At 43.1% G+C, this 25853-nt stretch overlaps 1 protein-coding gene across 1 annotated transcript in view; it reads right to left on the reverse strand.

Annotated features, from left to right (window-relative positions):
- Abca1 (ATP binding cassette subfamily A member 1) overlaps positions 1-25853 on the reverse strand; it is a 119287-nt gene that overhangs the window by 86645 nt on the left and 6789 nt on the right. The window contains exons 2-4 of the mRNA XM_051187818.1: positions 15992-16157; positions 3811-3904; positions 364-505 (exon numbers count right to left, since the gene is read on the reverse strand). Of these exons, the coding sequence (XP_051043775.1) occupies positions 364-505; positions 3811-3904; positions 15992-16057 (302 nt within the window). The 5' untranslated portion in view covers positions 16058-16157. The remainder of the gene's footprint in view (positions 1-363; positions 506-3810; positions 3905-15991; positions 16158-25853) is intronic.

A 25853-nucleotide genomic window follows, 5' to 3' on the forward strand; every position in this document is an offset into this window, starting at 1 on the left:
AACATCAGAGCAGTGACCTGAGAGCTGAGCCAAAGACAGAATACTCCTGGCCTGGGTCTGTGCTGCTGGGGAACCCAGACTCTTGTGACGTAGGTTCCTAGAACCGGGTATTTCAGAGGTACAGTAAATGTTAGGAGTGAGTAGGTCAGATGGGGCCAGCTTGTCGTGTCTCACAGAGGCATCGACTCTGAGTAGACAGCTTTGGACCACATAATCACAGTGACTCTTAAATCCCACAGTCTTAAATCTTGGTGGCATTCCCCCTTCATTCATTCTATAGACTTCCCCTGCAAACTTCTCCAAGAAGGTAAGGATGAGGATTAGCTGACAAGTCCGCATAAGAAAACTTGATCTGGTACTTACATGGACTTGTTAAAGTTTCCAACCACACCAGGAGCCTCACCGGGAGTTGGATAACGGAAGCAAGGGTTGTTGGCATTACAGATAATCCCCTGTACCCATGGGAGGGTTCCTGCAGAAGGCATGGCTTTATTTGGAAAGTGGCCTGTTGAAATCAAGAGGGAAACATTAGCTCTTTGAAGTGACTTTAACATGGTCCAGTCCGGTCCGTCTTCTCACGTCTTTACCACCTCCCAGAACTCCTGCCTCCTCTGAAGTGGCTGGCCCTGAGTTAAGAATCTTGACACCAAATAATGGTGACAACGGTTCTATCTGACATTGTGTGTAGACTGGGATACATGACACGAACCTTGGGAAAGTAATATAGGGATACATCAGACCAAGGACACAAGTGCTTGGTACCATTTGCTGAATCTCTACGCCCAACCTTATCTCTAAGGGACACAGAAGGGCCTTGGCAGTGACACATTTGGTTTCCTCACATTGCAGCTGATGAAGAATTAAGAGTCACACATGGCTGGGGCGGGTAGAAACTTCATCAGCATGATGCCAGTCCAAGCCTCTTCCATCCAAGCTGCAGCCCTCACCATCGCCTCACTCTTCCGGGTCTCCCTTACACTCGCCTCCATTTGGCAAACCTCTGTCAGTTTTACCTCCTCGGACAGCCCATAAATTCACCCAGAGCACCTGCAGCTCAAAAGCATGGTCACTTGGGATCAAAGTGGTCTGGGAAACTGTATCTGTTTTCATATCGTTTCGTCACTCATCAATAAAATGAGGTTCCATCTCCAGGTCACTGTCATCTTCCTTTTCCTACATTGAGTAGTTTCTTACAAACCATGACTAGGCATGCCTGGGTGAGGTCAGAGCCTGCAAAGGCATGGGTAGGTTTGTGGCAAGGATCTACAAGTGTAGCATATGTGAATCAAGATAAATGTGCTCTCTGTCAGACATTCTTAATTCAAAGGCCTGTTCATGTCGGGACAAAAAGGTGTTGTTGCCTCCAGCTCTCACCATATTCTCAGTGTTATCTGAAGACTTAGCAAGCATTAAGAACCATGGTTCCCTCCAGGTGGTGACTAGTTTGTATTGTCATAGACTTTGGAGTCAAGGCAATTGAGATTTACACCCAGTCCCTGCCATGTGCGAGGCACAGTCCAGCCAATCTCCAAAGCCTCGATTTCTCACATGTAAAATACTGATCAACACGCACGTGGTGTTATATGCGCTCTTAAAAGCATCTTGTGGTTTCATTTTTGTTTTTAAGAGACAAAGTTTCACTCTGTAGCCCAGACTGGCTTAGAAGGCAGAGCACTTTTACAGAGTGCCCAGCAAAAAGTAGAAGTCATGAATGGTCCATTAGCACTTCTGAGGAATTGTAGTTCACCTACAACAGTACTTCCTTTGCTATAGTCCACACAGAACACTCTTTCAGCCTCACCGTGCCCACCATCACCGGTCTGTTTTCACATAAATATGCTAATAGGAACACCCCAGAAGTAGACCAAAGGTCAAGATGTGCCTCACTTTACACATCAGTACTGGGAACTTTACAATCTTTAAAGAGGCAACATGGAAGGATGTGACCAGAGCTGATCCCTACGGCCAGTCTCTGTGGGGACTCTGGTCTGTTGAACATTTACTCAGGTAATCTCTTTATCTCCCTGCTAATAGTTCAAGGAAAACCAAACAAGGTCCCTTGCCTAATGAGCTGCTGCTCCTCAGTCAGTGCAGATTTATGTAACCCAACCAAATACTCCAAGAACCACAGACAGGATTTGCCTCTTTCAACTTTCAGATACTGGCCCTAGGGACAGGGTAGTGTAGGTCAAAGGCAGAGATGGACAATACATTTCGGCCTGTCCTCCAGCAAAGACTCTCCTCATCTACTGCACCCCACCTTATACGCATATAAAACCAGGATGAGGATTAGACATTGGGTGTCCAGGATGTCAGTCAAATAACACAAAGGAAACCAAGGAGCCAGAGGAGACATTATTTAGGACATTGATGGCTCTGACCTGAACCACAAAGATTTACAAGGGAGAATTTCACACTAGCACTTTGTTCCAGAGTGGAGAAATGTCTGCAAGCTCCACCTTAGCTTTCTAATCTGCTACTCAAACTAATGAAATCAGAAAGTCATGTCCAGAGGAATGTACTGGAGGCACGTGGGTATAATCTGAATATACAGAATGTCTATTAGCAAACTAGTATGAAAGTGTCTGCCATTACATGCTATGTAAGAGATGGGAAGGAGACCAAAAAACCCAATCAAAGGGCTGCTGTGACCTGAATGCTATCATGGAAGAGCAGGGTCTTGTAAGCCCAGGGTCTGTTGGAGCTTATGAGTGACAAGAAAGTTGTGTGGGACATAAAGCCTTTGACCCAGTCAAAACTCCTACACAGATGCCAATTCCTCAGATTTATAACTTTCTGGAGCGCTACTCCATCCATCCACCCTTCCAGCAAGCACAGAGAGACTGTAAATGGTAACTCTGGTGATAGCAGTGCAAGGGTAGTTCAGTGTCACCATTCTCTTTTATACAGTGTCACAGTGACACAGCTAGAGAATGCCGAAGCCAGGAGCAACGCCCATATAATCATGTCATGATCACATTTCAATGCTCACAGTCGAGGCTGTCCTCAAAAGTCATGAGTGAGAGCTGACGACCTGAATTCTATCCCACCCTTACTACATATGTAACTTGGAACAAGACATTACAAGATGTGTAACTCCCAATTTAGTTGCCAAGAAATTAAAGTAAATGATAATAAAGTCTATTACACAAGATTGTCCAGAACCAATGAAATATGATCACATTAGTCAAACTGAGATGTCATACACAAAGGCAGTGTATACTCTGGGAGCTGGAGAGGTGGCTCTTGCAGAGGACCTAAGTGGGACTCCCAGAACTCACAACTGCCTGTAACTCCAGCTCTAGGGGCTCTGACACCTCCAGCTTCCTCTGGCACCTGCATTCATGGACACACACCCACACACAGACACATATGCATACTTAAAAGAATTACATCTTCAGCAAGTATGTGTTCCATAACTTCCAACTATGTGATTAAAAACCAGTGCAAACAAAAGGACCACGAGGGACCAGATACTAGCATTTGAAACACTGCCTTATGGGTGATTTTTAATCATCGTTCATTACTAGGTTATTTTGTTATCATGGTTTAAAAATGTGTGGAACAGATGTTGGTTACAGTATCCTTATGGTCATCATCATTTACTGGGACTACAAATATCTCCAGAGTTCATGCCCTATCAAAAAAAAGAAAAAAAAAAAAAAAGTCCTACTTTTCTGTCCCAAGCCATTTGTGGTGTTTTTTTTTTTCCTGAAGACAGCATCTTTGGGAAAAGTTCTGCTGAGGCACATTCACTCCTACTTTTTACTGGCCATCACTGAGTCTCGGGTACAATCCATGGATACTCACACTCATGTTGTTCATAAGGCGGGTAGCTCAGGCGGACAGAGATCAGGATCAGGAAGATGAAGAGAGGCCAGGCCACTTCCAGTAACAGCTGACACTAAACAGAAAATAAGACACAATGGGGTGAACTTTAAATAGGGTAACATGGTATCCAAAAGTTATTGGGTTCTGAGAAATCCACACAGAAACTCAAGCAATTGACTGACTTCTTGCACCTCTCCCTCACTCTCTGAGCTTTAATTATGTTGAACTGTGTATGACCACCCCAGCCTGTAACGTCCGGTTTCGTACCTATGTCTTCTTTAAGTCAGAAAAACCAATTCCTGCCTGCTTCTCCAGGCTCCCTTCTATCCAGTCTTCCTGCCTGCTTCTCCAGGCTCCCTTCTATCCAGTCTTCCTGCCTGCTTCTCCAGGCTCCCTTCTATCCAGTCATGTCTCAGCCATTACACCTTCATTCTGAGCTAGGAAGCCTTTCTCCTGCAGCCCCCAGAAGCCTGCAGAGTTCCTCAGTCACATCTCCCCAAGTCCTGGAGATAACCAACCTGTTCCCATCACTGGCTTCAACACTGTCTACTTCACATCTCACTGGGAGAACTCACTTTTCATTGTAGGATACAATCACTGAAACTATGGTTTGTCATGACCCCTTGATATTCCTACTACTACAAAGAGATCGTAAGTAAACCTCAGGATGACTGGCACTGCCGGGCACTGGGGGCATTTTGTTGTTTTCACCTTATTTGGTTTTCCTAGTTTAAATAAGTAGCTTTTAATTTTTCTAAGAACTTTGGTATGGCTTCTTCATATCAGGCTCGTTTTTTTTTAATCTTCAGGAAGGAATTGAAACAAGATGGTAGCTGTGAATGTTTCAGGACAAAACCACTCCATTTTTATGCTTCCCTGTGTTCTTGTAACATTCCATGACAAACCCCTACTCCAACACACTATAAAAACAGTTTACACAAACAATACATCAGGACAGAGAAGGGTAAGAGCCATAGTTCTCTGGAAGAACCATGCTGGAAATGGGTTCCTAAGAAAGACTAATCTTACCAAAGGTGTCTATAAATAATCCCACAGAAGCAACAAAACCTCTACGTTTGCAAATTATATTCAATCCTTTCTCTTTTGGATAGCAAATCATCACACTGTACAACTTTCATTTGCCAACGACACCTCAGTAAGTTGGGGTCAGTGGAGGCATGGCTTTCAATCAGAGAACCCAGCCTGGATTCCCTGGTCACTGAAAACAACTTCTCTACCACTGAGGCTGGAGCTCTTCCTCTGAGTTCCCAGTACTCCGTGCCTTTATCAACACTTGGCACAGCAGTAATGTATTTAGATACAAGCTTCTCCCCTCTGTTACTCTCTTCTCAGTAAGTCTGAAACATGGTAAGGGCTAAACATGGTAAGCATTTGTTGGGTAAGAGAGTGAACTGAAGTTTATAAAATCAGAAAGGATGGAAACAAAGACGAGTTGGTCCCTCTGGGAAAAAGCAGTTTGGCAATATGAATCCAAAAGACATGTTTATCCTCTTTGACCAACTAATATTCCTGGGAATTCATCTGATGAACAAAGTTAAAAAAAAAACTCAAAAGGCTATATACATAAACATATTCATTCACTGAAAAGCTGACTGCAAAATAAACAACTTAATTGTACAGCAAAGGGGTAATGATTACATTAATGTAATTAGTGGACAATATATTACTTGTTCATTATAGCAGTGTTTATGAAACACAAATAACCAAGAAAACAGAACCCAATGTATTCTAAGCCTGCAAGCTTTACAAAACCATCCACATAAATTAGTTAGCAAACTCAGAAATAAAGCTTTTAAAAATGGCATGACTGTAAATGAATTAAGGAAGAATAATGAACCCTGAAAAATTAAACAGAACACAGACAAGCAGTCATTTATCTCAGGTTCTGGAGTCACTATTTCAACTCACAGGATAAATAGCAGGTGCCATTTATGGAAAGCCCAACATGTACAGGCTCATTTTATACCCTTTGCTTCCTTTAATCCTCAGAATATCACTGTGAGGTTGGAACCATCACTGTCCCTATTTTACACCGAAAAGCCTACTGATTAAGAAACAGTGAATCAAGGCAGACAGTAGAACTGAGATCAATGGCCAGGTGTACCTGAATCCAGAGGTCACATGAAAGTCTATTTGACCTGGCAGGCATCTCCAGCAGGAAACAACACAACCTCCCTACGCAGCATGAACTAAAACTGTCTGCATGTCCCACAGACACAAGATGAACCCTTGCCCTGGAGACAGATAACAGTTACAGCTAATACTGAACCTCTACAGTACACTTATGGATTTTCATGCCTCTCGTTCCCAGTAGTTAGTTCACAGTGGCCCTGTCATGTAGGCTGCAATGATAGTATTTTATAACTGAAGAACAGAGGTTCAGACAAATTATGAGCTGCTGAAACCCAACTCTTTCTGCCTGAATCTATGGAGTACCTACCCAGGCTGCCTCTCACAGACCTGCGCTGGAGACACATACCCAGCATCAGGCAGAGACTAGCACAGGCCAGCCCTCCAGGGCACTGAACTGATCCAATGAAGCAAACCTTGTGATTCAGGACACCTCTGCAGCCCCATGCCTAGGTCCTACAAAGCAGCAGGTGCTCAGGTTATGTTGGCCAACTGAAAGAGTGAATGGCTCGTACCCTCCGTTCTGACACAAAGCACACAAAGAAAATCTCATGTATCATTTTCAGGAGGTGAAGCCAACGCGTGCAAACAGATCAGGGTATGAAGGAACCAGACCGTGACAATTATGATAGCCAACACTCATCTTAATTTTAGATATTTCATATAGACATTTCATATATATTTCATGTCAGACAACTGTTAGCACTATTACTATAATACTCACTTTAGATGTGAAGAAACTGGGGTTGACTGATAAACTGCCCAAGAATACTGGTATATGAAAAAGCTTAAATTCAAAGCCAATCTAACTTAAGGACCCCTTCGCTTAGCCGCCATACACACGCATTTTCTGCAGCCCCTTACCCTCACCGTATAGAACTTGTAGACTCCTGATCTTTCAAAGCATCTACTGAGCTGAGACACTAATATGAATGAATGAATGAATGAATGAATGAATACACTATTCACAACATTCACATCACCAAAATCATATAAGTCATGACATTTAATTATGTTTCTTTACCTGTACCCCCAAAAGTATTTCTGTCTCTAAACATCAAACCCTCGCCCAAGCTCAGAACTGCTGATGTATTTCTTTTCCAAATACTCTCCCTCTAGAAACTGAACTTGACTTCTTCAGGAATAGGAATCATCAAAGTCAGCTTTCTCCTCCATCTCTAACCATGCCATTTGTCCTAAGCATAAGGTACGAGTAAACAGCTTAGGAAAAGAGATGATGTACAGAAAACTCTTCAAAAGCTCTCTGGTACACCAACTCTGTATCTTCCCTCCATAGAGTAACAATGGTGGGGAGTGTCGTTTACAAGAAGTGGTTCTCCACAGCCACAGCTCCCCTAGGAAATTCCACTGCACACTCTGACCTCCCCTTCTCCTAAGCCCTATCTCTAACCTGGGGGTGAGGAACAGGCACCTCTACGGGACTTCACAACTTTGGGGGCAGATACTTGTTATGGGATGTTTTCCTACAAACTCTGCTGTGTTTTGTTGTGCAATATTATTTTAAGGTGTGTTACATTTGTTTATGCTCTGCAACATTTCTTTAATGATGTAAAAATGTGTTGCTTTTGTTTATGCCGCATTTGTTTAACTCTATGAAGCCGTGATTCTTGATTCTTTGCCTGTCTAGTAGCTGAATGGCCAATAGTGAGGCTGGAGCAAGTATTGTGGGTCTGGCAGGCAGAGAGAATCAACTGGAGGAGAAATCTGAGAGAGGAGGTGCAAGAGAGAACAAGGTGAGGAGGACAGCAGGACCCAGCCACCCAGCCACCCAGCCACCCAGCCACCCAGCCACCCAGCCACCCAACCACCCAGCCAGCCATGGAGTAAGAGTGAAAGTAAGATTTACAGAAGAAAAGAAACAAGCCCAGAGGCAAAAGATAGATGGGGTAATTTAAGAAAGGCTGACAAGAAACTAGCCAAGCTAAGACTCGGCATTTCTAACAAAGAATAAGACCCCACGTGGAAGCTGGGTGGTGAGCCCCCACAAAAAGCCAAAAGAGTAAGAAACCCAAAACAACATTTTGGCACCCAATGTGGGGCTAGAGTAAAGAAAACCCCACAACATTTTGACATACCAATGTGGGGGCAAATTTCCATGTAAGGCCTGAGAAAGCTGGGGGGAAAAAAAAAGTAAACTGCTCTTTTAGTTGGTGAGCCCATCAGCAGCCAGTATGTTAAGTAGGAACAAAAGGAAGAAAAAAAAGTCTGCTTCAGGCAAGCATCAGCATTCCAGAGCTCTGGGGGAGGGGGGTTGAACGCAGTTCTTGATCACATACCCGCTACAAGCTTTGGGCTTGGCCTTCACGACCCAACCCAAGAGTGGACAGAGTCAGCCTGTAGAGCTGCCCGAAAGACTAAGGTATAACTTAACCTTCCAAAGTTTGCTAGTGCAGTCAAAAAACACTAAAAGATATGCAGTAGCAGAGATCTAGGTGGAAAAAGCTTCTAAACATGCTCTAGTGTGTTTTACAATGTGCATAGGCTTAAGAAAGAAAGAAAATGGGTATTGGCGGTTATAGAAAGAAATAAATAGCTTTTTAAAATAAGATAGTCTTTAAAGAGACAGCAAAAGGAACACAAAAGAAAAAAGCCACATAAATAAGGGAAATACACAGGGAGTCTGGATCCTGTATAGTATTGTGTTGACTTTTAATCTTTTTGGTTGCTGATAAAAAACAACAAATATTTTGGCTTTCCGTCGTGGGGCTAGAGTAAAAGAAAATCCCACAACAGTGTTAGCAGCACTCCTGCCTTCTACCTCTAGATCCCAGCAGCACAGGCACACCCAGGATTGTGCCAACCAAATGTCCCAAGAAGGGATTTGCCCCGTGCAGTTGTAAGGAACAAGTATTGCTTCCTGTAAAGACAGAGCATATAACCTAGTCCAGCACTGCTGCCATCATCTTGATGAGATTCCAGAAGCCCCAAACCGTTTTTGCATTTTCATTTAGGGCTGTGCCAAACTCTACACACCACAGATGTTCACTGTCCACTTAGTTATTCATGTCTAACTTTTGTTCTTGGTTGCAGAAGCTAATATACCACAGCACAGTCACTGCATGAGTGCATTGCACTCCCTAGCCAAAGGACCCAGCAGTGGTGCTATTACATTGCAGGTGTATCATTATTAATCAAGGTTAGGGTGGTTTAAAGACTGTGTTTAATGAAAACACACACACACACACAATCAATCGAATAAAATTTGGCCCAATTTTGAATAACAGTAATCAAAAAAAAAAAAAAACAAAACAAAACAAAAAAAAACAAAGTCAAAAAAAGAAGTGACTGTTTCTTATCATTGACCTAAAGATGCCCAAGATTACAAGGGGGTATAGGCAAGGAATCAAAGAGCAACACACCATCATGGTCACTAATCGAAGAACCAAAGGAAAGACTTTCTCACAACAGTGTTGTATGTATTTGTAATAATCAGCTAAATTAATACAATGTAGAATGAATAAAAAAATTATTGACAGTAAAAACATTTTTTAAAAAAAAGGATTAAAACGTAGATAATGGCTGGTATGATGTCACATTCCTTTAATCCCAGCACTCTAGGAGGCAGGGGCAGGAGAGATGGCTCAGCAGTTAAGAGCATGCGATGTTCTTCCAGAAGAGGGTCTGAATTCAGTTCCCAGAACCCACATGTGGCCCACAACCATCTCTAATTCCATTTCCAGATAATTCAGCACCCTCTTCTGAATTCCATGGGGCACATACATACAATGAAGGCAAAACCCTCATAAGTATTAAATAAATAAACCTTTAAAATATTTTTTTAAAAAATAATTTAAAAAACTAATTTAATGCTAAATATTTAATTCTTCCACTGAAGAAAACCATATATCTTTAGAGGAGTCATATTAATAACAGGTGAGCTGTGCTTCCCAATCAGAACACTTAGTAGTATTCAAGTTAACCAGGCTACTTTATAAATGTAACACAATTTTATTTAATTATTAGGGCACTTTGGGGGAACTTCATAGTGCAGTAAGATAGAATGAAAAAAAGAAATGAAAACACCTAAGAATATTTTTCAAAAGCTGCATCTAAAAAAGAGCACTTTGTTAATACCTGGTAATTCACTCTACGGTTACTACCCTGACTGGATCTGAAACATGGAGGAAATTAATGAGGCACACTTTTGAGTGTGCCTGAGAGGATATTTCTAAAATTGAGAAAGGAAGATACCCACTCTAAATGTGGGCACCACGACCCCATGACTGGGGCTCCATAATGAGTAAAAAAGGAAAAAGGAAGATATTCCTGCAGCTCCTTGGGGCAGATGTAATGTGGTAATGTGACCAGCCGTCTCACACTCTCAGTATGATACCGTCCCTGCTATGATGGGCTGTTTCCTCGAACTGTGAGCCAAAATAAACCCTCTTTTCCCCAAGGTGACTCTTGTCAGGAATTTGAGGAATTACTCAGCAGTGAGAAAAGTTATACAATGACAAACACTTGTCAAATAACCAAATGAAAGTCTCCAGAATATTCCCCTACATGGATAAGGTTTTGTAAGTGTCCCTAAAAATGTAGGAAAGAAATTAACTTTCTAACAAAGTGTGTAGGCATATTGTGATATGAAAATATGGAGTTAACTTCAGACCTGTCCTTAATACCACAAACTTCCATTGTGTGTGGAAAAACTGAAGTAAAATCTTAAATCAGTACAAAGCCAGAAAAAAAAAGGACAATTTATACAAACCAAGTTTATCTCCTGGAACTCAAAGCCTGATGCAAAACACTCAGAACCCTCATAATGACTGTTAAAAACAGGTCCCATTCTTTGGAAGGACATCTGGCTACACTTTAAGGCCCAGTGATCCTACTCCTGAGATACTGGCCTAAGAAAATAACACAATAGTAAGAAAAGGCTCTATGTATAAAATCCTCAAGGAAATCCTTTGAAACTGCAGACACTAAGAGCGAGCTAAGTGTTGTCAGTGGGGTCTGATTTTACAGACCCGCACTGTCAGCTTAACATACAGCTCTCTGGGATGTCAATGACATCATCCATGATAGATTGGCAACCAGAACGTCCGATGCCCCTCTGACTTCCCAGTGATACTTTCTTTATCTCTGAAACAGATTTCACAGAATTACTGTGAAAATGGAGACATAATAAATAGAAAAGTACTCTCAAAGCTATCAAGTGCAGCCTACATGTCAGAAATTACCACTATAAAGATTATTTACAAATATGAGAACATATACACCAGGCAACACCAAGCAAAAGAACATGGAGCATCAGTTGGTGTCTGTGTACAGAATGGCAAATGCCTCCTGATGCTTCCACCACTCAGGGTACCTCAGAATCAACACCCAGAAGATAAGTCTCATTAGCCATGCCAAGCCCACATGAGGGGCTCCTTTCAGGTATAAAATTAAACTCAACTGTTTTTCCTTAACAGTATGATCAGACCCAGTCTATCCCCAACTAATCTCCAGCCAGTTCCTTCTTTATCAAGCCCTTCTGTTCCATAAGCTGGAAGCACATTCCTGCCCAGTCTCCAGGCCCCTGATAAAGCACCTTTGAGGTTTGAGCGCCAGATCTCTGTATGCTAACACCATTGTTCCTGTCCTGGGGCTCTAGGCTTGAAAGCCAAGCCATTCTAAATGAAGAGCCTACTCACACCTGAATACAACAGTTCATTGCTTTACCCCTAACACTTACAGAGGTAATGATACTTTTAGTTGTGTGCTGCTACATTTCATATCCTCTTCCCTTAATAAACTCCATGAGAGCAGATATAGAGCCTGTCTAGTTTATCACTACATATCTATCGTGATATCTCACAAGTAATGGATGCTCAGCAAACATTTATCTAAGTGAAACAATGAACAATGACTTGTTCTAGTCATCTATAGAACAGAAAACCCTGGAGAAGCCATTGAGGCACAGGGCTAGCCAAAACTGAGGATAGGGAAAAAATGTCCTTGGAACTGGAAACAGGAAAGGGAAGTGAAGTTACCATACAGTCTTCACACAAAGGAGGAGTTCTGTTTTTAATGTTTATTCCTTTTCGTTTCAGACAGCCCTAATAGTAGTACTCTAAGTTACTTAAAAGTTAGAATATGTTATTTCTTTTAAAGGCAGCCTTTGGTCACCTCTGCTTTGTGGAGACCTTGGCCTCTGGATCAAACCCAAAGCCAGAGGAAGCGCCTGATACCCTAAACTCCACCCCCCTTTCCTGTCCCTGTTTGCATAGAATAACTGTTGCCCACACAAGCTCACTGGCACTTTGGACACAAACTGAGCTTTGTACCCTTTTGCAATTCTATTCAATGTATTCCTTGCCCAACAGAACACTGGAAAACTAACTCTGGTTGATGGACCCCATGAGTCTGCACAATAAGAGGACAGAAAGGGGTCCATGATAGTCATCTGCAAACAAGGACACAAGGACAAAGCTGCCTTTAGTTGGGGTTGCATTTGGGGTTCACTGCTCAGCACCACACTTTCATATAATATTTCTATTCCTTCTAGATGTTCCAAGACTTTCAAATAACAGAGGGGGAAACACATTTACTACTCCTCAGGCAAATTCTTATTATGCATGTTATAAGTGCCAGGCTCTGTCCTAGGCTTGGGCCATGGGCATACATGTTCTAAGGAACAGGGGGCTTCTACACCGCTCCTGGACCCAAATGGGCAGGATGGTTCTAACTCTGTGAGTTAGGAAAGTGGTAACAAAGGCCCATACAGTTCCCATCTCTAAACATCATAACCAGGTGGACTGGACCTTAACTACATATAGCCATTGCTGAGAATAAAACAAAGCCTGCTTTTTAAAAGGCCCAGCCTATAGGGACACCAGGAGATGGGTTCTGGTGTTACCTTCAGGACTGGCCCTGTGTCCCCAGCTTCATGAATTGTACAAGAAACAGGCCAGATCTTAGCACCCGTTCTGCTCATTAAGTAACTGTGGTGACTTGAAATCAACGGCTTTTCTTTCTGATTCCTGAAAATAGATTTACCTTACAAATCAGGAAGGGAGATGACTCAGACAAGCTAGTAGGCTGTATCGTAGTTATCATACAAGGGGCATCTGTGGAGGAATTGTGTCCGTTCCATACTTCCTACTTCAGCAAGAAGTCTTCCTTAAACTGCCTTAGACTAAGTCTGCCTATCTTTCTAATCCTAATACTTCTAAATGTATACATAGCACTGAGCAAGAAGGTACAAGCGCAAGCCCTGCAAAGACCAGCTCAGAGTAGATGACCCCATCCCACATCTTGTGTTTCTGGACAGTGTTCTCTGGGCTCCTTCTTGCCTGGGCACAGAAACCCACTCCCTGCTGCCTCCTCCTCCCTTGAGCTAGGTGCTGCTGTGTAGCTGCAAAGTAAAGGGAAAGAACAGCCATTGAGAACTGGAGGAAGAAGGGCTCAGCCTCAGGCCCCAGATCAGCTTCTGCTTGACGGATCTTGAGGATCTCTTCCACTCTTTGAGCCTCAGTTTCTCTATCTGTAAAGTCTGATGTTTGGAACAGGCCACCCTCGAGACCCACTTTTCACTGCTAAAGTGATGTCTCTTTCTGTGACTCACTAATGGACACATCAAGGCAACGACAATTTCCAGCCAGGTAGGACACTGACATACTGAGGAAAGACAGAGGAATGTGGGCCGAAGCATACCAGCCAATGTAACAGACTCGGGAGCATCAGGACCTAGGAACAAGTGCAAGGTGCGGCAGTTAGGCAAGAGGGAAGTCAGAAATGGCAAGATCTTTTGATAGAGAATTTTTTTTTTAATGATACCAATACAAAGTGACATAAGGCTGAGTATAGTGGTGTACACGTGTAATCCCGGAAGGCAGAGCCAGAAGGAGTTCAAAGGCAGCCTTGGTTACAAGGTGAGTTCCAGGTCAGTCTGGCTACTTGAAACCTGATATCACAAGTAGATAGGTAGACAGACAGACAGACAGTCGCAGTATAACATAGTAGCTATTGGTCTAACATTGACATACTACGCTGTGTCAGACTATCTGCAGTCCAGCAGTGCAGACCTCTGGAAAACTACTCATTTGTTATCTGTTCCATAAGGAGAAACACTGCCTCGTAGGGTTTAAGAATGACTAATACAACTAAATAATCCTCCCTGTTGGCTGTTCGGTTCAGTGGTAGAGCTCTGGCCTAGCGTGGCCCATAGTCAACCTGCAGCAATCACAAAATAAATAAACAGCATAACTCATACCTAGCTCATAGAAGCACCTTCTACTTATTTTCCTTGATTTTATTTATAGTAATGGGCATTGTACTTTGCTATTATTAACAATAAGAAAATACACATAGATTCTAGTCAGTATACTCTCACTAGTGACCTTGAATTCAAGTTCCCCATTTGTAACATTACAAGGAGAACAAAAACTTTTCTAAAACTGGAAGTGCTCTCTCTCTCTCTCTCTCTCTCTCTCTCTCTCTCTCTCTCTCTCTCTGTGTGTGTGTGTGTGTGTGTGTGTGTGTGTGTGTGTGCATGTGTTATACTTGAGTTCTCCTCAAAGATTTTAAATTTTCTGTGTTTCTATTTCAATGATAATCTGAACAAATTCTGATGCATCAATCTGGGTTTATTTAGTTTAGCATAAGTTATGGTACAAGCCATCAAAGTTCATATTTGTATTAGTGTATACAACGGTTTGTTTGTAACAGGCTACTGATGGCACTGAACTAAAGGAAAGCCAAATAGTATTCATGAATGCTGCATAAGTATAACACTGATAAAGAATTAAATCATTAGTACAAAATAATATGGACTGACCAAATTAAAAATGAGCAGCATTGCATCATCCAGCACCATATTTCATGTGGCAACTCATAATGTGGATTTCAAATAAACAAAGTCAGTTCTCTGACTACACTTAAGGTGATAACTTGAATTGCAATGGTGGGTTTTTTTTGTTTGTTTGTTTGGTTTTTGTTTTGTTTTTTCTTTTCAATTTTATCTGCATTTGATTTGTAAATCTATATGGGAACTACAGTTCTCTCATCATAATTTAAATCTATTTTTACCTAGGCAACTAAGTCACTTTATAATAAAAACATTAGTAAACAAAAAGACACCTTGATATATTTGTTCTCTTGAGAAAGAACTTCAAGTAACACTGAATAGTCTACTTCGAGAAATACTGAATAAAATTCTCTTCAAGGTTCACCATAGGTCCTTGAGTTTCAGAAGACTATTTTGGCTACAGACAGGTTGAACATCATCAAGAAGGGCAAGTGGGGATGCAAGCTTGGGATCCAAGAGAAAAGTACAAGACAGGAAACAGGTTTAGAGGTGAGCTAAAGAGACACGTAGCAAAGTCTAGAGGGTTAGATGAGATGGCTCTGAGAGAATGGTGGGAGATAAAGGCACCACAGGAAGGCTGACCCTAAGCCTTGGCAAGCTCACCTTGCCCTACAGCCTCCACATTCCTCCATGGAAAAACAACCTTCACCTGTGAAGTAATGGTGGGCTTGCCAGAGTACTCAGAGAAATACTAGCCCACATGGGAAGTGAGTGGCTTAGATACCACCACAGAGATGCTAAGTCTTAGTTACTCTAATTTTCCAGGCTGCTGGCAAAGCTGAGGGAGGCAGTCCAGCCTAATGCTTTGATCGCCAGGCACATCTCTGAGACTGCTTCAATGCCTCACTTCACAGAAACGCTGGGACCCACAGGGTGTTTGTGGGTGGCTCCAGGTAGCTACCAGAACTTTAGTGAATGGAGATGATGGGATGATTGGGGGATCGTTATAAAGGTCAAGAACTCAAGCCCAGGAACTAAGAGAAACCCAAGCTAATGGTTCTACCTCACTGAACACCTCCCTACCATGTAAAGCTATGGGACCACATCACAGCCATACAGTCCTGCGTCCACAAGTGCCAGACCCATTCCATAACCACCATGTAAAAACCAGGAGCACATCTTCCCTCCTTCCTCCAAGCCCCAGCCCAGCCCCTTGGAGAAAACGAACAAGAACCCCACCGAGAAACCCATGCTTACTGTTTGTCGTCTTCGGAATGTCAGGTTCTTCCACAGCAGCAACCTTAACTGAGGCCAATAAGCCATGTTACCTCTGCTGGAACCCACGGCGACCCGTGTGTGTGGCTCCAGAGTCCTGGAGGAAGCAGCCAGCGTGCACAGCGGCAATGCTGTGGCTGGTCATTAACTGAAAGATAAAGCGGCGGGAAGAGAGATGTCAGTCACAGCGTTGAAACCCTATACCTAGGAGAGCTGTGGCCCCAGCCCTCTCACCAGACACCTCTAACACCCAAAATCATGCCCTGGTTCCGTGTCCAAGGGTCATGAGTTTCACTAGACTGCTAACCTCCAGAATCTCTAGCAGACAGACAGGGCTTCCGGGAGGCTTACTGGCCATGGGCTGGAAGCTAAATGCAACAGCCCTCATCACATGAACACCACCGATATGATCGTTGAAGAATGAAAAATGTGTTCATAATAGCAGATTTGAGAGAGCAACCATTGCCGGCCAAAATTGGCATCCTGGAGTCCCAGAGGCCTGCCTCCCTTCCCTAGGAAGGCGTGTGTCCTATCAGGAAATGTCAGCAGCATTTACAGGTTGACCCTCAAGCCTGGAGAGACTGATGCTATTTCCTAACATTCACCACAGACAAAGTCTTCATCTGGCCACAGAGCTGGGTCCCCAAGTGATAAATGGTATTATTAGGAAGGCAGTTTCCCCAGGTGGAAAGGGGAAGGTTGTCTTAGACAATTGTGAGTAAGCACCAAAGAAATGCCACCAACACCTGGCTCCCAGGTGATAGGGACTTGCCTAGCATTGTGTCTTTGGAAAGAAAGCAGTATCCCACAGGGGAGAGAGCCTGCCAAGGCCTGAACAAAGCATGGCATCTGTGAAAGCAGCAGGCTCCCATGGTGGGGACATATGCAGCACACTTGTGGTCATGCTCTACTTATACCTGACCACATGGTCACTTCTAGTCAAAGGCTTCCCTAGAGGGCTGTTTCACCATGAAAAGCTGAAGGGCTTTCATGAACAGGCGGTACAGCTGTCTATTTATGTGTCCTTGCTACCCATTACCCAGCTGTGTTCATTTAATGCTGGCAAATTCCAAAGAGTTTGGTTAAAGCGAACTACGGAATAGGTGCAAATTGACACGTGCCAGAAGGAAGAGGAGCACACAGGTTATTAAAGCTGGGACCTGTCAACAGCTGGTAGCCACAAACCATCAACAGAAATGACTGTGGCTTCTAGTGCCTGTCTAGTGTAAACAGGTGGGAAGAAACCAGGCATTACATGTTAAAAATACAATTTCCACCAGAGACTGCACTCAAATCTTGATCAATGCAATGGAGGTTTCTGATAGCATTCTAATAGTTCCCCCTGATACCCTTTTGTTCCCTAATACACAAGGACTCGGATTAAAATTTCTAGGAAAAACGTAAGGGAAAAAAGTAGTTGGGGAAATCACCATGTCCAGAAAAATGAGTGCCCTATAGTGGTTAATTCTAATTCACTCATTGGTGATACAATAGGTTGGAAATTCTGAGATGGTTAAACCTTAAAGCCTACTTTATGGTTGCTCAGCAAACCCAAAAAGGACACAGACTACTCACAATTCCTCACTGCAAAAAGAAGACAACTTAGGCCAATACCAAGAAGAAGACCTAGCCAGTACCAGTTGGCTTGCAGTTCCTTGTTGAAAAGATGCCAACTGAGCTCATAGCACTGACAGGCCAATGAGCAAATTATTTCTAAGTAGCACTTAGAATACTAAAGTAAATAAATTAACTGAATATTTCTCCTCTTGAAGCTGCTCTCCAAGAATCCAATTAGCTGATTTGTAGGGTAGAAAAACGGTTTTCATAGCCCACTGTAAAATGGAGGAAAAGCTGGAACCCAATACAGTGTAACAAAAGGAAAACTAACCCTCAGAAAGACCCAGATAGGCACTAGCCCCCAGCTGCCCACTGTGTTCACAAGCCAAGACTTATGTTCTCCTATCATCGAGTTCCTCACTCTAATAAGGGGACGCTGGCATCTACCTTCTAGGGTATTCTGAGTATTATAGGAGGTGATAGAATTAAGTTCAGAATGCAGTAATAGGTGTAATACAATTGCCAAAGAAATTCGGGTTTCCATCTGTAGGACTCACCCTCTGTGGTAGTTTGAAAGGAATTGGCCCCATGAGCTCACAGGGAGTGGCACTATGAGGAGGTGTGGCTTCGCTGGAATGGGTATGGCCTTAATAAGGAAGTGTGTCATGGTGGGGGTGGGCGTTGAGGTTTCCTATGCTCAGGGTTCCCCCAGTGTTAAATCAACTTCCTGTTGCCTGAAAGATAAATTGTAACCAGCACCATGTCTGCTAGTACTCCACTATGCTCCTTGTCATGATGATAAGGAACTGAACTTCTGAAACTGTAAGCAAGCTCCTTCAATTAAATGTTTTCTTTATAAGAGTTTCCATTGTCATGGTGTCTCTTCGTTACAATGAAAACCCAAACTAAGACACCCCCCACTGTTGGTATTCCTGGTAGTCAGGCAGAGAAATGGCTGTGCAGAGGACATTCTGTAATTTCTAGTTTCTGGAAAGGTAGGGAGGGTAAAGTAGGAAAGACAAGCTTAGCATTGGTCTAATCCATGTCTTCAATTGTTTCCTGACCCCTGAGCAGAGATGTCCAGAGAAAGAGAAGAGAACACAGCTCTACAGAGTTCCCTCGGTACCAGAAAAGAAAAACAGCTTTCTTGGAGAACATTTTCCTAGAAGCTGAGTTTCTGAGTCTCTGAAACCAGTTTTGGACTCCAGGCTCCCCAGGGACACAGCAAGGATGTCATGAGGCTAGACGAAAAGTTCTTCTCTGGCTGTGCAATATGCAAACAGGTGACATTCCAGCCCAATCCCTCCTGTCCAGCTCAGCCACCTCCTGAACACCTGCACAATTCTTACCCACGCCTGGATCTCAGAATACAGAGATCAATGCTGAGGGCAACTTTACTCAGAGTGGGTGGATGGGGGGGGGGTGTAATGCCTGAACCCTTTTGCCCAGGTAGCAAAAGCAATGGGACATTTCCAAATCAACTTTCCAAGGAATTGAACAAATTACAAACATTACAAAAAAATAAAAAATAAAGGCAATCAGGCAATCATGTGCACTGGATTTCTCAATGTTTCAAAGCATAGAACACTCGCTCCTGCCCCTACACGAATTCCAGGCATTGACTGGAAAGGATCCCACATTGCAATCTTTGCCATTCATTAGACCACTCATGTCTTGATTGTGCATGTCTATAGTAGGAACTCCAACTGGCCTCCTTAGCTTCATGCTCACCCCATTTCCCTCTCTTTGACACAGAGCACCCAACTGTATTTGACTAAACCAAATGTTTAAATATGGCCCTTGACTACCCATCCCCTGCTTCCCATCACCCTGGATGGAGTCCTCATCAAGGTTTACTCAGCTTCCCCTCACCTGCTTGGCAATGCCCTGGAGGACTCACAGGCTAGAAACAAAGGCAATCTCTCCTATGCCTAGGACCTCACTGTCACGTTCCTCTGTCCAGAATATTTTCTCCAGCACCATGAACCTGCCTAATTAATGCACAATTCCAGACCTCAACTGAGTTGCTACTAGCTCAGGAATCCTTCCTGATCACCTCTCTCAACCCGCACCTGAATGATAAGATTTCCTTCAATGCTTTCCCTTGCAGCGTCTGTCCCCTTCTGAGTCAGGACAGGGGTATTCCTGGTCCTTAATCTCTGTTATCTCCAGGGTACAATTGGTTTGTTGGGAGCACTCTGGGAATATGGCCTCAATTAATTGTCAAAAAGATGGCCATGAGAAGCAGGGTCTCAGAATTTAAGGGTGGTAGCATTCTTGGGACTGTAGTAATTGATTTCTCAAACTTGATTATCTGATTCAGGTAAACTGTCCCCAGAGAGGGAGCCCTGTGTTCAGTTGCTTTTATGGCATAGTCAAGAAAGTCAAAAAGGACTGCTGAGCACCCCTGGTAACTCCTCAAGCATCCTGGGAAACTTAAGTGAATCTAAGTCTACTTTGCATGAATGTCAGGTTTAGCTAAGAACCAAGACCATTGAGGTCATAGAACTGTCTTCCTGCCAAGCTTTGTGCTCAAGTCTTTGGAGCAATCTCTCAGGTTCTCTTCATTAGTCCCACTTATTAATCTGGTAATTTCCACACCCCAACCCTGATGTGTGCAAGATATATCTGGACAAAGTGACGGCTCTAACCTTGTGCTAATTTGTTTAGCACTTTTCATTTCAAATGCCTCTGGCATTTTGAAGTTTTTATAATCTACAGAATACAAAAGTCTGCTAAAACACAACCTTCCTAAATATGCGAAAATGTTTACTTCATTACTTATAGGGAAATGCAAATTAAAAACACAATGAGATGTCACTATGCACACACTAAACTCAAAAGCATTAGCAAATGTGTGAAGTAATCAAACTCAATATACCAACTTCAGGAATATAAGATGTAAGTGCCACTTTCGTACACAAAGACATATGTAAATGTTTATAGAAGCCTTATGCAGAAAAGCTGGTTGGAAACAACCAAATGTCTATTAACAAGAAAATAAATGAAAATAGAGTATTATTGAACAACACAAAAGAATAAGTCACTGGCACACACATTACAGAGACAAATCTTAGCAGCTGCACTCTTTGAGAAATAAAGCAGACACACAATACAACTACAGACTATCTGATTCGATTTATAAGACTCTATAAGGCCAGACATGATGACACACACCTTTAATCCCAGCACCTGAGAGGCAAAGGCAGGCAGACCTCAGAGTTCAAGACCAGCCTGATCTACAGAGCTAGTTCTAGGACAGCCAGGCTACACTGAGAAACTCTGCTTCAGAAAAAAAAAAAAAAAAAAAAAAAAAAAAAAGATACTCTAGAAAAAGGGAAACAAGACTGAACCCAGGTCTCTGCTTGTGAGAGATTGTATGTGGTGAGGTGATAAGACCACAAGGGAGCACGAACTACTCAATATTGGGAAAGTGGTTGGAGTTACACCATTGTATACATCTGTGAAAGGTCCAACTGTATACTTAAAAGGAGTACATTTAAAGGGAATCACACATCAATAAACCCAACAGCAGACAGTATTTCTAGTATAGTAATTAACATAACCTACGGGTACAACTATGCCTTAGATCTAAGGACTGCATAATACGGAGCCTGATTATGGTAGGATTCCCTGAAAGAGGGTACTGTCAGTAAACATTTAATCATTACTTAGTGATTCTGCCAGACAACCTCAGCCACAACTCTGCCAGGCTCCCACTAACCACAACAAGTATTTAGTAAGTGCCTATCACATGTCATGTGCTGCTCCAGACCCTGAATAGTACAGATCCTATCCTCAGGGGCCCTCTATTTTATCAGAGAATGTGAGAGGCAGGTCCCGACTAATGAAGCGTCTCTACTGGACCAACCTTCCTCTGCCCACCAAGGGTCACCTAAGTATCAACGAACAAATTTTTTTCTACTTTTCCCTAAAACAGACTGGAAAGACAAACTCTATGACACTAACAAAAGGAAACACACAAGAAGGAAAGAAGGGAGAGAGGGAGGGAGGGAGGGGGGTAGGGAGGGAGGGAGGAAGGACAGACAAACTATAGGAAACTTGGTGGGAAGGGAAAACAATGACCCTCATCACTTTGTACCCTGCTTACCACCCTCTTTCTGACCAGGACATTTTGACCTTTTTAACTTGACATGTGTACTTCAAAGTGAGATGAGACAAGAGAACTACCAAAAAGCAGAAGGAAATCACATAGTAAAGGGCAGAGTAGAAGAATTTATCCCCCTCAGTTGGCACTGTCTAAAGAAAAATAAGAACTCCTTCCCAAGACCACCTCTACCCTGAAGCATTCAGTCTCTTGATGGAAATGCAGGAGAGAGAGAGAGAGAGAGAGAGAGAGAGAGAGAGAGAGAGAGAGAGACTCAAATCATGCCTGGCAATGCCCTAGTAGCCTGTTTCCTAATAGCAAAAGTCCCCAAGTAGAAACCACAAGAAGCGTCATGTCATGGTACTGCGAAGTCAGTCCTTTGCGACAGGAAAGGGGTGGGGGCTCCCAAGTGTGTGTTCCATTTGATCTCTTGCTTGCAGACCGAGTGCTTTGGGATTTAGGAGACACCCCATCATAATCTCCTGCAACCTTACAGGCTGAGGTGCTGAGGACCCCCTGAACTTCCACTTGAACCTGGCACTCAGATGGCTCTTACACCACCTTTTCGAGAACAGTCTCATGCCCTTTCCCACTAAGCTGTTTCTCTTATGACTGTTTATTCTTCTGAATGCATTTCTCTTGGCAGTCCCATCCAAATAGCTCATAAACTCAGGATGCACATCCAGCAACTGATTTTCATTTTCAGAGAACAATGGTTATATGAGTTATTGTCCCAAACTTGCAATAAATAAACGAGTGTGCTACTCTATGCATGGGTATATGTTCTGCTTTCTTAAGACAGATTACCACCACCTCACAGAAACGAGATGCTAGGTGAAACTTCTGACCATAGCTGCAGGTATGTCTTAATACAGATATCTGTAGATTTCTTTTTCTTAGATGAGGTAAAATGCACAAATAAAAACTGTGTATCTGTGTTGTTCCATATCAAGAAATGGTGAGGCAGTAAACTATGAAGCAGAAGGTAGGTTCAACTGTAGCAGATATGCAAAGGCGCCATTGATTGCCTATTCATGAGATACTGATGCAAAATCAAAAAGCACAAATGAGGCTCGGGCCTCATCCCCAGAGAGTTGTGCAAGGTCCTGTAAAATTGGGTATCGAACCAACCCTGGAAGCCCAACAGAATCTGTCTGCTTTAGTAAAGGCCTGCTCGCTAATAGCCTCTCAGAGCTACCTCTCTGGATCAGTAGCCACGTTCCGGGAGAATCCTAACAAAGTTATGGGAGGCCAGGAGACCTGGCTTGCACAGGCTCCCTGCACCTATGATTTAAGACCAGACTTAAATCAAGGCTGCTGTGAAGTGGGAGGGATTGCAAGACATCCTGTAATTTCTCCAAGGATGACCCACCAGTTTAATACACACTTGAAGCTAAGCTGACTGCCTTGATGTAGCGTTCCTGGCCTCCAGTCACTGGCTCACTATCCCCTGAAGCCATCCTCGTTAGTGGTCCCTTAATTGCCACCCCCCATCCTGAGCCCTCCAATCATATCATAAACCTACAGTCCCCATGGATCGGGCCTGAGTTACAGAGACCTACAGATGGACCACAAGCTGACACCAAGCTATGCCAGAAATGATGTTGCTACCTACAGGTAATATTTTAACACTGAAATATGTGAAAACAAAACAGGCAAGAAGTCGTCAAGATAAAAATCAACCTCAAAATGAATTCAACCTGTCATTACAGGAGAGCTTCACTATTTCAGAAGGCGCTCTGCTAACAGCCACCCAATTAAAAATACAGAATCCATGGATGCTATCAACCCCGACAATTATAACTAGGCAGGCAAAAGGGTTCAAAGTACCAAATTCATCATACATAATTCCTTCTTCATAACAATAAGATTACAAACATCTGCACACATTTTTCCAACCTAGAACACATATCCAACTTCCAAGAGAAAATTCTTTGCTAATAGCTTAATTTGCAAAACAAGAACTATGAAATAAAAAATGAAAACTAAAAGCAGAAGTAAGAAAAATATGAATGTTGTGCCAATCTGTAAGGACCTTTGAGAAGCAATTCCTCATGTTTTTGACAATTCTATTCCATAAGAGACCCTAAAAGTCTAAAGCTACTGCCGTCATGTCTCTGATAGTCAATGGTCCTACTCACCACCCTCAGCATTCCAGTGTTACTAAATATTGGTCTAAACTGAGACCTGAATAGATGGTCTCAGTAGTTTTAAAAATACTTAAAAGCCAAGCTTGTCTGCAAGCAGATCTGTATCCTATCAAAATCCTTGTTCCTCTGTGGTAAAATTAGGGGAAAATTCTAACGAAATGTTAGAATGTCCCTCACCTCCCACTGATTTCCACTAAAAACAACACAGAGCAAACTTCAAAGGAAGAATTTAGCAAATAAAGCAAGTGTTTGCTTTTTCCCTGGTCAGAGTATGTAGCACATAGGGAGATGAACCTTCTCTCTGTCAAGAGCTTAATCTATCAGCATGCCTGATTCGTCATACAGTGAAATGTAAAAACTTAACTGCAATCATAGTGCAAGCATAAGTGGGACTTTGGCAAGAGAGTACTTGCATTCCTCAACTCCTATCTACAAGCTACCTGCAAGCCCATATTTGCTGACAAATTTGACTGGATAATGTCCCCTCTTGTTCTAAGATGGTTTTCCGTGAACATCTTGGGAGGCGTGGCTCGGGGGCATATTAGCATCACCATATGTGGCACATGTCTCTGCAGGATGCTCTGATGCAGCAGCAAAAAGGTGTTGGAGTCTGAGAACATTCATTGTCTCTGGGACCCTGGAGACTCTGAAACCCTGCATAAAACAGTGCTAGCAATATATATAAAACATTTATCCAGTTCCTGGAACAAAGTGAGTACAGTGCACACTGTTATTATGATGATGAGAGCTACCCACTTCACAGCATGAGGCTCTCATCCAGGGTGGGGCTGAGAGTGCCCGGGTCATTAAGGGGATCCCTCTCCTCTCTTGGTCCACAGAGAGTGTACCATTTCCTTCAAGGGCCTTTCCAGAGAATAGTGGAGCTCTCTCCAGTGCCCAGAGCACCGGGAGAAATGAAACTTGCCTTGGTATCCCTGGTGGCACTTCCGGATACCCAAGTTTTACCATAAAATCCTCGTATGAGGTTTCCTGCTATCTCCACACTGTCTCATCATTCAGCTATTTCTGTGGCCTAGTGCTGCTTTCCAACAAGTCTTGCTTGGGTCCTGCATAGGGCTTCTCCGTCCCATTGCTTGGGTCCTCCTTGGGGACTTATCAAGTAGGCCCTGCTAAACCATAAGTTGTTTGCACTGCCCTAAGTCACCTCAACATTGCCAGCTGTGTTAAAACAAACAAACAAACAACAATAAACCTAAGTTCAAATGGGACAGCATTTCACTTGATTTTCCTCAATGTGTCTCTCATTTATTATTGCTGAAAAGAGCAATACAGTCTGCAACTGGCCCGGGTGAGGTTCCAGGACCTGTGTGACCAAACTAGCTGAAAAGGAAACCTTCCCTGGGGTCTCATCCCAAAACCAAAAACATTCAGAACTGCTCAGGAGCCTGGAGGTCTAAGGCCAAAGGTTCAAGGGCTCGTGGAACATTTTCAACAGCTGAACACAGTTTTCCCATCTCCACACTTTACTGCTTTCACATTTACCAACTGAGCCTTTTGGTTTGTTTTGGTTTTTCAAAACAGGGTTTCTCTGTGCAGCCCTGGTTATCCTGGAACTCATTCTGCAGACCATTCTTGCCTGGAACTCAGATCGGATCTACTTGTCTGTTTCTGAGTGCTAGGACTGAAGGTGTGCGCCACCACCTGTCTGGCATCCAAACTGAGTTTTTATCCAGGGCCAGCTTGGAGAGCAGGTGAGTGACACCAGGACCTTCCTCCAGACTGCCCTTTCCCCGGGCAGCTCCTGAGCAGTGTAAACAGATGCACTGTGTCCCAAATGTGTCAGTCAGTTTCACAGCAGAGCAAGAGCCAACTGACTAGATAAGTGAGAATTTCATTGGGTTGCCAAATCAGACACAGACGCACACTTCTTCCTTCCAAACCTACAGACATCTCCTCTTACAAAAAGCCCAAGCCACTTTGCTGGCTACCTAACTAGAGGAAGAGTAAAAAGAGGAATAAGTCTACAGCTGATTCTGAAAAACAAAACTTTAAGGGTGTGTTCACTTTT

The sequence above is a fragment of the Phodopus roborovskii genome, unplaced genomic scaffold, assembly GCF_943737965.1.
Source record: "Phodopus roborovskii unplaced genomic scaffold, PHOROB, whole genome shotgun sequence".
NCBI lineage: Eukaryota > Metazoa > Chordata > Mammalia > Rodentia > Cricetidae > Phodopus > Phodopus roborovskii.